We start from the raw sequence: 12703 nt of genomic DNA, 5'->3' as shown, positions 1-12703 counted from the left end.
TATTATTCACGTTTTTACAATCAACTTTGCGATAAATTAGTTTTATTAGCCTGATTTTTGGGACCAAGCATACAGAGATATACTACACTATTCTACATATCGATATATCCTTCCTTCCGTAGTTCATTGATATCTATGTTCATATCCTTCTGAAGGTCTTGGAGCTCTTCCTGTAAATTCTCATCGAAGGCACCGAAGCTGTCGAGCCCCACAATTGAGCCAGGGGTGAAGCCCGTAGTGTAATCGTCTTCGTGGCCGACAAGATCATCATCATCTCCTTCTTCGCCATTATCGTCGTAGTTGTCGTCATCTTCATCGTCTTCATCATCTTGCTCGCCGATGTTGTGCCCATCTTCGTCGTTGGCTTCCTCCTCCTCCATATTGTCTTCTGGTCCACTGTTGTCACTATGATCGTCGTCACTATCACCGATGTGGTAGTTGTCATCGTCCTCGTCGTCCTCGTCGTCATCTTGGCCATGGGCAACGCCAGGAACGCCGCCCGAAGGAATCAACTGTTCTCCGCCCGGAACCAACTTGGCGGCTTCGGCAAGGTCGCTTGGAGCCTCTGTATTGTTTTTGAGCTGTTTCTGGGCCTTGTGTTCGTCGGCCATGGAGTTGTCTCTGACATCCTTGGTCTTCACGTAACTGTCGATATTTTCGAACTCCTTTTGGTCGATCATGCTAAACTCGTACTTCTCTACCATGCCGTGTATCCTCACGTCTAGGAGCACGTTGAAGGTCAGTCTTGTGATCGAGTTGTACGTTATACTCTCGATGTCCGTCGAGTTGAAGATGTGGATCGGTTTCCTGAATCCGAAGATGACGTGGTTCGGCAAGAAATAGAGGTATCCCTCCCTGTTGCCCTTGTAGGCCTGGACAGAGAAGGTTTCGTCGTGGGACGTGCAGTCAAACACTTTGAAGTCGATTAAGGACAGCTGCGACGTGAGATACTGGACAAACGTCTTCCCGCTCAAGATGGAACCAAACTGCTCCTCAAGCTGGTCGTTGTTGAACTGGATCAAGAGCGGATCATTCTTGAAGACGTCGCCGTCGTTGTGGATGTAGTCGACGAGCAGGTACCGCAGCGGTTTCTTTTCCGGGACGTTCAGGATCGCTGCAAACTTGATGTTGTCAGGACTCAACGACCGCAAGAGGAGTTCAGGCTTGGCCTCCAGCGACTTTGTCAACGCCAGATACGCCTTCTTCTCGCCCTTGACCGCTCCGAAGAGCAAGTTGAGTCTCTTCCGCAACGGCGACTGGATCGAGAGATCCGGTAGCTGTAGCATGATGTTTGTGCCCTCTAGGGACGATATCGTGGCCGCAGACGGCGCCAGAGGGTGCTGCACACCGCTTTCCAGCTTCTTTCTCTTTGGATTGTCCTGCTGCTGCTGCTGCTGGAAGTGATCTATCACCGCTTCGAAGACCTCCTCACTGGCAGGAGCCTCGTGCACGATCTTCTCTACCTTCTCTCTGAGAGCCTTGGGCAAGCCCTGTAGCTTTCCTCCGGCTAGATTCATCAAGTGTGCTCTCTCTGCTGCAAATGGCTCTTCCTGAAGTCTTTTGGAGCCTGAAATGACGCTGTGCCAAGGGCGGTACACGTCTGCAACATGAGCCTCGTCATTTTGACGACAAGCGTGTCTCACGGGCTTTTTTCGGTGGGGACCTGGGAGAACCATCTTTCCTTTCCCGGCGGCGTTTTTTCCCCCGACGGTGTTTTTCCCGCTGCCTCCCCGGCGGTAAGACCGCCGGTTTCCCACAAACCCCCCCAAGTCTCCACAAAATCCCCACGAAAAGGCACCCCGCCGCGACGCGTCCCCCGGCGGCTTTTCGGGACGGGCAGGCGCGAGAAGAGCCGGAGCCGGAGAAGAGATGGCGATGGAGATGGCGGAAAGAGGACACGGCGTCAGGGCAGACAGCAACGAAGTGAAGTGGAGGTTCTGCAAGGGCCTGCGGGCAGAAGGAAGAGGCAGTGGGGTAATAGTGAAGCCAATTGGACAGAGCAGTAGTAGTGCAATGCTTACACTTCCGATGTGGCACGACGAGGAGGGGAACGACTACCAGGCGGTGTCCCCGAGACAGGCCCTTCGTGTGGCTCTAAACCTGAAAAAGTTGATAGACACGGTTGTTCCACTGGCTGTTCCTGCGCAGAGGATCAAGTCCTTTGACTTGAACCTCCCATACGATGCCACATTGAAGGCAGTCTACGGCGCCGCCGGCGGAGAGGGGGAGGACCGGGTGTCATCCGCCAGGCGGTACCAGGCGTGTCTTGTTTTCTGCTTGTTGAAGGTTGCCGGGTGGTACGAGACGTTGGCGGAGGCAGAGCTCGCCAACAACGACATCTACGGCAGCCGGGCGCTATTTGCGCAGAAACTGGCGTGCATCATCATTGAGCACGAGAAGGACGACAAGTACTTGTTTATCTCGATGCTCTGCCACCGGTACTCGATCAACTTGAACGACGAGGACTCTGACCCGGAGAACGCGCTCGAGTTGGCTGCCGACACCCACTCGATGATCATCTCCACGTCCGGGTACCAGCGGTGCATCAAGTGGTTGTGGGTCGGCTGGATCGTCCAGTCCAGGGACGACCCTTCCGAGTACGTCTTGTTCAACGGCAAGGCCAACACCTCCTTCGCCAGCCACTTCGATCCGGACAGAATCCAGACTCCGCTATACCAGAACCTCCTCGAAATCTTTGTTGCCGTTCTCTTCTTGGGGCTCTACACGTTTGTCGCCAACATCGACGCCGTGCCAGACTCGTTCAACTTTGCAGAACTGCTCCTGTACGCCTTCACCCTCGGCTTTGCACTCGACGAGGTTCAGCGGTTCTACCACTTTGGCTCCAACTACATCCAGTTCTCAAGTGCCTTTAACGATACCCTCTACGCCATCATCTTCATCTCCTACGCCTTCCGTGTTATGGCTGTCTACTGCTTGAACTCGGGGAATGCAGATGCCTATAACATCACTTCGCAGAGGTTCCTTGCAGTGGCTGCTCCCTTCATATGGATCCGCATGTTCTTTTTCTGCGACCTCTACCGTTTCTTCGGCGTCATGATTGTCATGATCAACACCATGATGAAGGAGTCGTTGATATTCTTTTTCTTGTTGTCCGTGGTAATCATTGGATTTTTGCAAGCATTCGTCGGATTAGACCAGGCAGACGGTAAAAGGGACTTGACCTATTTCATCATCACCAACATGCTCCAGACCATCCTCAGCGGGCCAGATTTCAACAGTATCGAAAGGTTCGCGTACCCGTACGGTAGTATCTTGTACTACTCCTACAACTTCCTTGTTACTGTTATTCTTTTGAATATCTTGATTGCCTTGTTCTCTCAGGCGTATTCAGAAGTTATTGAGAATGCAAACGACGAATACTTGCACCAATATGCAACCAGAGTCTTGAAATACATCAGGGCACCGGATGCAAAGATCTTCTTTCCACCGTTCAACTTGATTGAGATTTTCCTCCTCGACCTTCCTCTCTACTGGTGGATGGACAGAAAGCTGTTTAACAACATCTGCAACAAGATCATGTTGCTTTTGTACTCACCATACCTTTGTATCATTGCCAACTACGAGTCCAAGCAGGCCCGGAGAATCAACTACAACAGGAAGTTCAACCTCTCCGATGATGCTAACGAAGAAAACAGAGAGTGGCTTTTAACTGACGGTTACGAGGAAACAATGAATGATGAGGCAAACAGACACATGATTGCCCAAGCTTTGCAAAGACAGCGGGACGCGGAAAGCACAGAACCCGAGTTTGCAAAGCACTTCCCTGCTTGGAGAAAGAAGGTTGAGAACTTGAAGCCACCGATTAATCAAGCAAGCAATGCAGGTGTGAGTCTTGATAGCTACCAGATCATTGATCACATCAACAAGTTGACAGATAAGGTCGAAACCTTGATCAAACAAAACACCAAGATGAGAGAAGAACTGAGTTCCGAGAAATGAAGCTTGTGTAAGAATGCAACCTCAATGTCTCTACAGTTTTGTAAATTTAGTGTACACTTCAAGCTTGCTCTATGGACTGAAATATATTGATTGAACTGTAAATCGAAGTGCTAAATGTCAGTCCTTATCGAGGGATTATCCCTATTGGGAAGCCGACCGCAGGCTTTTTCCCCTCGCCCTCAGTGACAGCGCCTTCACTTTTTTCGCAAGTACATCGAAAAGATACTGTTGACACCATGATGTACCAAAACTGAACAACGGTCCAGCGACCACCTGCACCATTCCTGTCAGCGGAACATCTTTATAATGGACAGCAATAACACAGAAGGAAGCACGCATGATATTGAGGAGTATAAAGCGCTTACCACAGTTTTGAGTGCCCACCTGGGATACAAGGCATGGGCTCTTAGAGAGATTGTGAATCCCAAAAAATTGAAATTTGACTCATTAGCTGACGACGAAAAGACGCTGATAAGCTGGTTTCCAGATTACACAGTACAACTCGAACACTCAGCAGCTTTGAACGGTCAGTATTTTGAACTTGTAGCCAACTCAATGGGCCCTTCTTGGGGTGCAGGCGAGCCTCAGACTTGGTTTCCGGAAACATCGGCAGACTTGAACCGTCTTCTCGGCATGATGAGTCAATACGTTCGTGAATGGTCCAGCGACGGGGAAGAAGAGCGTGAGATATCTTTTGGCCGGATTCTTGGTGCTGCCGAAAGGCTTTTTCCTGACATTGACTCGAGACCGGATGTCGAAGTACTAGTGCCTGGAGCAGGTCTTGGCCGATTATTAGTAGAGTTCGTCAAAAGGGGATTCCGAACTCAAGGAAACGAGATCTCATATCACATGCTACTCAACTCCAACTTTATACTTAACAACACCTACTGTGAAAACAATTTTGCATTGTGCCCGTTCATCCACAAAAGCTCTAATGTTGAAAAGAGAAATTATCAGTGTCGTCAAATATATTTCCCTGACTTTAACCCTTCCGATATGTCGAGGATAACTGAAGATCATCCATCGATTCCCGTTGAAGAACTAATGTCTATGGTTGCTGGCGGATTCACTGACTTATACGGGCCCTTCAATAAGAACAAAATTAGTGATTTAGTTACTGATGATCCTCTGGCAATGGAGTTCCGAGAAGAAAATTCGGGCAAGTTCAAAATAGTGGCAACATGTTTTTTCTTAGATACCGCAACCAACATCATAGATTACCTTAGAACTATAAAACACTGTTTGTGTGATGACGGCTACTGGATAAATTTTGGACCTTTACTGTGGCATTTTGAAAATGACGACAACGCGTACAATGTAAAAGTTCAAGCTGCAGATGGGAAAGTAATTGACGTCCCAACCCCATTAAAGGGATTAGAACTGTCACGGGACGATATATTAAATTTGGTGACGGATTTAGGGTTCGAGTTTGTGGAACACGAAAGCGGAATAGAGTCTTCCTATGCTGGTGATGCTAAATCTTTAGGTAACTGGAAATACAAATGCGAATATTGGGTTTGCCGAAAGAAAAAATAAAGTCAGAAGTTTATTCAAAATTCAAGACCCCTACAACTATTTACGATCAAAAAAAGGTTTGAAGCTTCTGTTCGAGTGGGACTTTATCTCTTACAAACCCCACTGCAGTTTGCCACTCTCTCAAATGTCTTTCACTAATTTCAACTTTTTCAGCAATAGCTTCCTCACCTGCTAACGTTTCACTGTTTGAGAAAAGTAAAGATTTTGACAATTTAGCCATTACTGCAACTATCAAGGTCATTGATTTTCCTTTCCCTCTAAAATACTTGTACAAAAGTTTTGCCAAGGCAATTTGCGAATCCCCAGATTCAATCAAAATCTCATCCAAATGCTCTTTTTTAATTGGCAAACCCATAGACGATAAGAAGATGTATAGCTGAATTGTTTTGAACTTACTTTCAATTTCTTCCTTCGAGCATCTGGAATCTACTTGGACAGACAGCTTTCTTCTTTTTTCTGAGATAGGAAGGATTTCTAGTTTGATGAAGTCAACTACTTTTTCAACGGAAAGCTGCTGAATACTCTCTAAATCAATTGAATCCTCCCCTTGTTCATTATTTGAAAAAGCATAGGATTTATTTTCAATTTGCTCCCAGTAGCTGTTATGTTGTTTTATGATTTTTTTATCCCCGCCAGAACTTCCAAGCATACCAAAAAACAAACTATGCTGTCCACTTGTTGTTGCCAGAGATCTGTTTGAAGCCTTTTCTGAGGTAACGAACTTGTCAATAAGATCATTTAGTTGCAAAGTCTTCAGTTTCTTGACAGTTTGATTAAACCATTCCATGATGAGACTATCTACTTTTGAATCCAGCGTCTCCGCCGAGTGGCTACCACTAACAACTAAAATTTGAATACCCAAAGTTTTTCTCATCGATTTTAAACCTGCCAATGCTATGTAACCTAGCTGATATTCTGTCCTGATCTTACCAACTAAACTTGCAGACATCATGAAGGTTATAAATTTTGTTAGCGACCGTTTGACAATATCATCTCGCAAAGATGTTTGGAAAAAAATATTGACACAATTTGTATGATCCTTTGTAAATGAATGAACAAAATAATTGGAACCTTGTGGCAACATAACAGAGGAAGGGAACTGATACTCTTCTCCCTCAAACTTCTGAACAAGTTTGGTTACAATTGGAAGGATTGTGTCTTTTAGCAGGTGTCCATCGATTTCTCCCTGTACAAAAGCTGTTAGATAGCAGGAAGAAAATATTCTGGGCAATACAGATGACAAAGTTTCGATCGTCATTTTTTCACAAGATTCAACTCTTTGATCTAGCATCCATGTGTTTTCCTCGATGCTTGCCATTAAGCCTAAAGATGCAGTTTCCATTGAAGACATACTTTCTGCATTTTTATACTTCAGAAGCACGGCATTTCTTGCTTTTTCAAACTCTTTCATTGGGACACATGTTGCAACTGAATCTGAAATTAATTTGAGTTCATTTATCAAAACCTTCAATACCTCATCAAATTTGTTTTTTGGTCCACTGACGTGCAACAGTAAACCAGAGTCTCCTTTAAACGATGGAAATAAATCGTAACAATAATTCATGGTAAACGCTGGGTACAAGTACTCGTTCACTCTAAACTTCACTAGCTGAACTAAAATCTCCAACGCAATGACCAGGGAAGGTTTTGCTCCAATTGTTGTATTAATGAGCTCCAGTGTGACCAAGACTTTGTTTTTAAAAGATGGATCAACCTCTTTTTTGATCCACAATTGGCACCCTTGGTCATGATGGAATAGAATTGGCTTTTCCAAAAAAGTTATATTTTTTACGGAATAACCCAAAGCTGCGTTAGCAGAGCTTTGTACTGTGCGCAATACATTGTGAAGTAATGCTGTTTGATTGCTAATCGTATCATCTGCAAACATGTTCGGAGGTGCAATTCCCAGATTATATGTTTTCCTATCAAAACTCACAACATCGGGGTTCAACATTCCAATTTTGAAATCAAACTCAAAATCTGTTTCTGTATGGTAATTATCGGGCAATTGTTTAATCCAATCTAAATTTACTTGTGCAACATTGCCAACGAAACTGACGAGCGAGTTACCTAAATATAATACAGCTTTTGCAAATAATTGAAATGCTTCTGCTTCTTTGATCCACCACTCTTTTGCGTTGTTATTTTCTGAGTACCCACCACAAAACCCTTTTGTGTCCCGATCATAAATGTGCAATCCTTGGACAAAGAACGCTCCAAATGAGCTGATATCAAGTAACATATTCTTGCTTATAGATCGCTCTTCCCAAGCAGAATTCGACTCTACTCCAGCATTAAGAAAATTGTAAATGGAGATACCGTTAAATTGGGACATTGATTTAGCCAAGTGTTTGGTGAACTTGGGACTGTTGTTTGTAAATAGAGAGATATAATTGAAAACAACATCTATTACTTGAGAAATGTATGAAGTCCCAGTTGGAGTCAGCATTAGTTCAATTTCGAGTAATACCGTATCATACGTAATGGAACTAGTTTTTGTTGTAATCGAGATAATTAGCTCTCTACGAGACAGCTCTGAAGCAATAGTACCTTCTGCCTCAGATCCAAAAGTTTCACACCAAAAGTTGATATAAAACATAATCTGCTTTTTTGTCAACATCTTCAAATTTTTAAAGCACACAGGAAATGCAATACGGATAAGAGGATCCAAATCTTTGTTTATTAGAACTGCTCTTTGTAGATTGATCTTATTGTAGACATTACAATCATATCTTTTCGACCACACTTGTTCGCATACATTTGCGTTTAGCGGAGATGTTGCATTAGGCATATGACTGTGACTAAATTTGGACTCACCTATCTTGCCAAACTTTGAATGTGCCAGCTTTTGCAAATAATTCAAAGATTGAGGCCCTCTCAAGACAAATGCCATCCTGTCTGGTGTGTATTCAGAAGCAAAGAAAGTGCTCAACTGTGAATGTGTGTTACCATTTTGTGTACTACTTGTCAATGATTCAAAGTTGCCAGTCGAGAACCTTGAGAATGGGTGCTTGGAATTTGCCAACAGCTTATACCCCTGAAAAGCTAATCGGTGCCTTTTAGTTTTGTTAAGCGTGTGCTCGTTATCCACAGCATATATCTCACGATTAGAGTAGCTGGATTCGAAGTTGGGATTCTTGAAGTTAGATGTGAAAATATCCAATATGTTCTCGAAATCAGACTGGTTTTTTGAGGAGGCGGTGATGGGAATACTAAAGTAAAAGCTTGTAGTTTCATTGGTTGTCAATGCATTTCGAGTTCCTCCTGCATAGTGCACGGCATTTCTGTATGCATCAATCTTGGGAAAGTCTTTAGAGCTAAGTGAGATCATGTGCTCACACAAATGTGCCAAACCAGGGACATCATCGGGGTTTGCATGGTGTCCCGTGGCCACTGTCAAGCAGCAAGATGCCAAGTCTTCTGACGGATCTGCTATAACAAAGCCACGAATTCCGTTAGGAAGTTCTATCAGATTATAGCTTCTCTGTTCACAAGAATACGGCACAGCAAAGAGCTGCCGATGAACTGAAGGTGCCTCGGACATCGCTGAATTGCAAGAATAGTAGCCAACAAAGAAGCCTGTACAAAAATCTACACAGGGAGCTCTTTGAAACCAAGACAAAACATTCAAAGGTGCTGCTGTGCTTTCTTATATCCTCCTTGCTCCCAACTCCGAAGCACCCTCCACAATCATGGTGCAGAAACTCCGATTTCCTCTTTCGGATGCCTCAATGACATAATTTCTTACATGGCTTACATAATCCAAAGCTAACGTAAGCATGCTGCGCCACATCATTGCCGAACTGCGAATGTGGCGGTGCAGAATTAGGAACGCCTTCTCTCGTTATGAGAGGAAAGTAGGCAGAACGAAGAGAGAAAGAGAGAGAGGCTCTCTCACAATAGCGAAGATAAGATGGCACGAAATGACGGTTCTCATGGCCCTCAAGGCCAGCGGTTTTGGAGGAAAATAGGAGCTATTAGTACGGGATACACGCAGACGTACACACCGATTGTCTGCAAATAGTGGTACTCTCTACACAGACCATACTCTGCTCTTCCGGTTGATTCCTGCTACACACGCATTTTCCTACGATTGATATTAGTATCCGCATAAAGAAATGTCTGCTTCTTCACAAATACCCGTTAAATTGGTCTTGCTCGGCGAAGCGGCCGTGGGCAAGTCTTCTCTAGTTTTGAGATTTGTGTCAAATGACTTCCAGGAAAACAAGGAGCCGACCATTGGTGCCGCTTTCCTAACCCAGAGATGTACTATCGGAGACAAGACCATCAAGTTCGAGATATGGGACACTGCAGGCCAAGAGCGTTTTGCAAACTTGGCACACCTATACTACAGAAACGCCCAAGCTGCGTTGGTTGTCTACGACGTGACCAAACCAGCAAGTTTTATCAAGGCCAGACATTGGATGAAAGAGTTGAAGGAGCAATCGACAAAGAGCATTGTGGTTGCCTTGGTGGGTAACAAGTTCGATTTGATTCTGGACGAAGAGACGGGAGAAGAAATCGAAGGCGCAAGGAAGGTGTCTGTGGAAGAGGGCAAAACTTTGGCTGAAGACGAAGGCGCTGTATTTTTTGAGACATCTGCTAAAACGGCTTACAACGTTAACGAAGTTTTCATGTTTATCGGCGAAAAACTCTTGGAGAACTTAGAGAAGGCCCAACCAGAAGAAGCACAGTCACAGACACAAAACAACAGAATAGATCTAACAGCAGCACCACAGCACGATGTAAATGAGAACGCTTGCTCGTGTTGAATGTGAGTTTCTTCGCTGTTTAGAATTTTCTTATCGAATTCCCATTTTTTCTCTTCTTTTCCCTTCTTGTTCCTCTGGCTCCTCTTCTGTTTTCTTGTGTCCATTTTCTTCTTACACCAATATTTTGTTTTTGAGTTTTGTCCCTTCTTATAAATTGTGCTTTATAGCTCTGACCTTAAATAGCAGTATGTATACATGCAGAATGATGTATAACGCGGTTGATAATTTTCTACACTGATTCGTCAAGTATGAAATGAATCGCCTTTATATCAAACACGAGAGAGACATATATTTATATACATAACCAAACATTACAGCATTATCATTATAGCTTCGAGCGGACGTTTTCATCTAAACCTCCGGCAGTGGCGGCTCTGTTGATCTCCAACATTCCGTTAGCCGATCCAGTGATCTTCTCATGATCGTCAAAAAAGACAACAGTAACTGTCAAATCATCTCTGTACCGTCTACTCAACGGGGATGGAATACTTACCAGCAGATTGACATCGTCCTTCTTCCCTCCATTACTCAACGCGTTACGAATCAAATGTGTTGCAACGTTTTCGTCTTCCAGCAGATAGCCAGTCATGTTGCTCGTTCTTCTGTATCTTTGCTTTGGGTTACCAGCCTTATCAGAAACATCAACAACTTCCGGTAATTTTTTATCTTTAGAACTCGTCCATACTGAGCTGAATATGCCCCTCTTCGGCTTTACCATTTTCTTGGATTCCATCCATTTTACCACTAGACCAACAATCTCTTCATTGGATAACATTTCGTAAAGACCATCCGATGCCATGACCATAAAGTCATTCTTGGTTGGATTGACTTCATGTGTGGTTATGATTGGTTCAGCAGTGACATAAGGAGGGGTCTTCAAGTTTGCAGGTGACTGGCGTCCGAAAAACTGATTGTATACTTTGGCTTGCATATCCTTTGCCCACTTATAACGTGCGTCACCGAATGCTCTAGATGGCTCTAACGATCCTAAAATACGCCCATTACGTACAACATTCGGTTCATTAGGATGCTCACTCAATAACTTGGCAACTTCTGTTGGATTGGAACCTGTCTGATCGACGGATAACACCTCAACCGTCCAGTTGTGACTTTCTTCATTCAGAGACCCAAGCAAAGCTCTTGAATCGCCTGTGACTGCCACTTTCAATATCTTACTATGCGTATCATAGAAAGACATCAATGCACACGAACCTGATAATGCAGGCATAAGCAGCTCTGCTGCTGCATTCTTATTGGACGAGTCAAGAAGTTTCTGAACATTTTTGTTGACAATCTCATCGTCTAGCTTGACAAATCCCTGCTTGATTGCCTTGTCAATGACCTCGTTGGATGGTATAAGACGAAGATTTTTCTCGCTCACTTTATAAGCCCCATTCAGCTCGGAGATCACATAGTCAATCAAGTTGTCTCTTAAATAAGCAGAGGTGTTCCACCCTGCATGACCGTCAAACACGGTCCAGAAATGCCAATCGGCCTCCACCTTTTCATTGTTGCTGTAAACATCTTGGACCGGCACTTGGACTATTTTCTCAGCACGATCGTCCTCAATCGGATTGTTACTTGGCAATTGGGAAATATCGTATCTGTACACACCTTTACCTCTGTTAACATAGTAACTCTCTTCGTACTGTCTCAATCTCTTGTTCACCTCTTTGTCGGTGAAAACAGGGATCCCTTGCTTGTGTTGCTGGGCCGAAGGACCTCCAGAGTTGAGAGAGTTGGTTGTGGTTGTAGAGAAAAAGTGCTGCTCTCCCGGGGTCTTAGCGTTGGAACTAAATGGGTTGGTGATAGTTGACATACTTGCACCGTTAGAATCTGCACGCAGGGCATTGTTGGTCATTGCGTAGTACGAAACACCAAGAATTAATCCCGAAAACAAGGCAATATTGACCCCTCTACGCATGTGTGAATAAACGACGGGTCTCTTCAGAGTATGGATTGAACAAGTCAGAATATTTGAGCCGAAATAGTTTCCTCTTTCCAAAGATAGTCTACCCTTTACGGAATGTGACAAAGAGCTGTGTTGTTTCTTACCGATCTTCAGCATATTGCTACTAGCAGTGAGAAACAATGTGCACTAGAGCCAATCAATTTGCTTTCTCTGTCCGGCTGCCGTCCTGTATCAGCAAAGATGAAACTGGTTTGCCAGGGGCAAAGGCAACGGAGAGATCTTCTGTGACGTTATGGCTGGTCTCCTTAAACAAGTAGCCGGCCTCTCTCTCTGCCCCCCGGCCCTCTTGCTGGCAACCGCGGTGCACTGTTGTGGCCGTTCTCAGATGTCGGAAGAGGACAAAAATTTTTCACTCCTCAGGCATGGATTGAAAAGAACGACTGTGGGCCAGAAAAACGAAAGAAGCCGTAGGCCCCCTTTGAAAAGCACAATTACATCAAGTTCCATCTTGGATAAGTAAAGC

General features: G+C 44.5%; 6 protein-coding genes across 6 annotated transcripts; 3 read left to right on the top strand and 3 right to left on the bottom strand.

Moving 5' to 3' along the window:
• Positions 1-24: 24 nt before the first annotated feature.
• PICMEDRAFT_16544 (hypothetical protein) lies at positions 25-1583 on the bottom strand. The gene has a single exon (XM_019161249.1). It carries the CDS (start codon positions 1515-1517, stop codon positions 93-95), a length of 1425 nt encoding a protein of 474 aa, XP_019017822.1. The 5' UTR covers positions 1518-1583; the 3' UTR covers positions 25-92.
• Positions 1584-2013: 430 nt separating this feature from the next.
• On the top strand, positions 2014-3960 carry PICMEDRAFT_72752 (hypothetical protein; the record flags this gene model as incomplete). The annotated part of the gene is made up of 1 exon (XM_019164287.1): positions 2014-3960. One exon carries the CDS (start codon positions 2014-2016, stop codon positions 3958-3960), a length of 1947 nt encoding a protein of 648 aa, XP_019017821.1.
• Positions 3961-4266: 306 nt separating this feature from the next.
• Positions 4267-5496, top strand: PICMEDRAFT_72751 (hypothetical protein; the record flags this gene model as incomplete). The annotated part of the gene is made up of 1 exon (XM_019164286.1): positions 4267-5496. The coding sequence occupies one exon, from the start codon at positions 4267-4269 to the stop codon at positions 5494-5496; it is 1230 nt and encodes a 409-aa protein (XP_019017820.1).
• Positions 5497-5692: 196 nt separating this feature from the next.
• PICMEDRAFT_21608 (hypothetical protein) lies at positions 5693-9007 on the bottom strand (the record flags this gene model as incomplete). The annotated part of the gene is made up of 1 exon (XM_019162216.1): positions 5693-9007. A coding segment is annotated over one exon (3315 nt), but the record flags the coding sequence as incomplete, so codon positions are not given.
• Positions 9008-9437: 430 nt separating this feature from the next.
• On the top strand, positions 9438-10477 carry PICMEDRAFT_134594 (hypothetical protein). Its single transcript, XM_019160062.1, has one exon. The coding sequence runs from the start codon at positions 9615-9617 to the stop codon at positions 10266-10268; it is 654 nt and encodes a 217-aa protein (XP_019017818.1). The 5' UTR covers positions 9438-9614; the 3' UTR covers positions 10269-10477.
• Positions 10478-10593: 116 nt separating this feature from the next.
• PICMEDRAFT_72748 (hypothetical protein) lies at positions 10594-12336 on the bottom strand (the record flags this gene model as incomplete). Its single annotated transcript, XM_019164285.1, has 1 exon — positions 10594-12336. The coding sequence occupies one exon, from the start codon at positions 12334-12336 to the stop codon at positions 10594-10596; it is 1743 nt and encodes a 580-aa protein (XP_019017817.1).
• Positions 12337-12703: the final 367 nt, after the last annotated feature.

The sequence above is a fragment of the Pichia membranifaciens genome (assembly GCF_001661235.1).
Source record: "Pichia membranifaciens NRRL Y-2026 unplaced genomic scaffold PICMEscaffold_3, whole genome shotgun sequence".
Taxonomy (NCBI): Eukaryota; Fungi; Ascomycota; class Pichiomycetes; order Pichiales; family Pichiaceae; genus Pichia; species Pichia membranifaciens.
Note: the sequence above shows the minus strand (reverse complement) of the source record. Positions and strands in the feature narration are given on the sequence as shown.

Bases quoted from the DNA above. Each gene is read 5' to 3' on its own strand.
- PICMEDRAFT_134594 (XM_019160062.1), top strand. From the start codon at position 9,615: ATGTCTGCTTCTTCACAAATACCCGTTAAATTGGTCTTGCTCGGCGAA.
- PICMEDRAFT_16544 (XM_019161249.1), bottom strand. From the start codon at position 1,517: ATGAATCTAGCCGGAGGAAAGCTACAGGGCTTGCCCAAGGCTCTCAGA.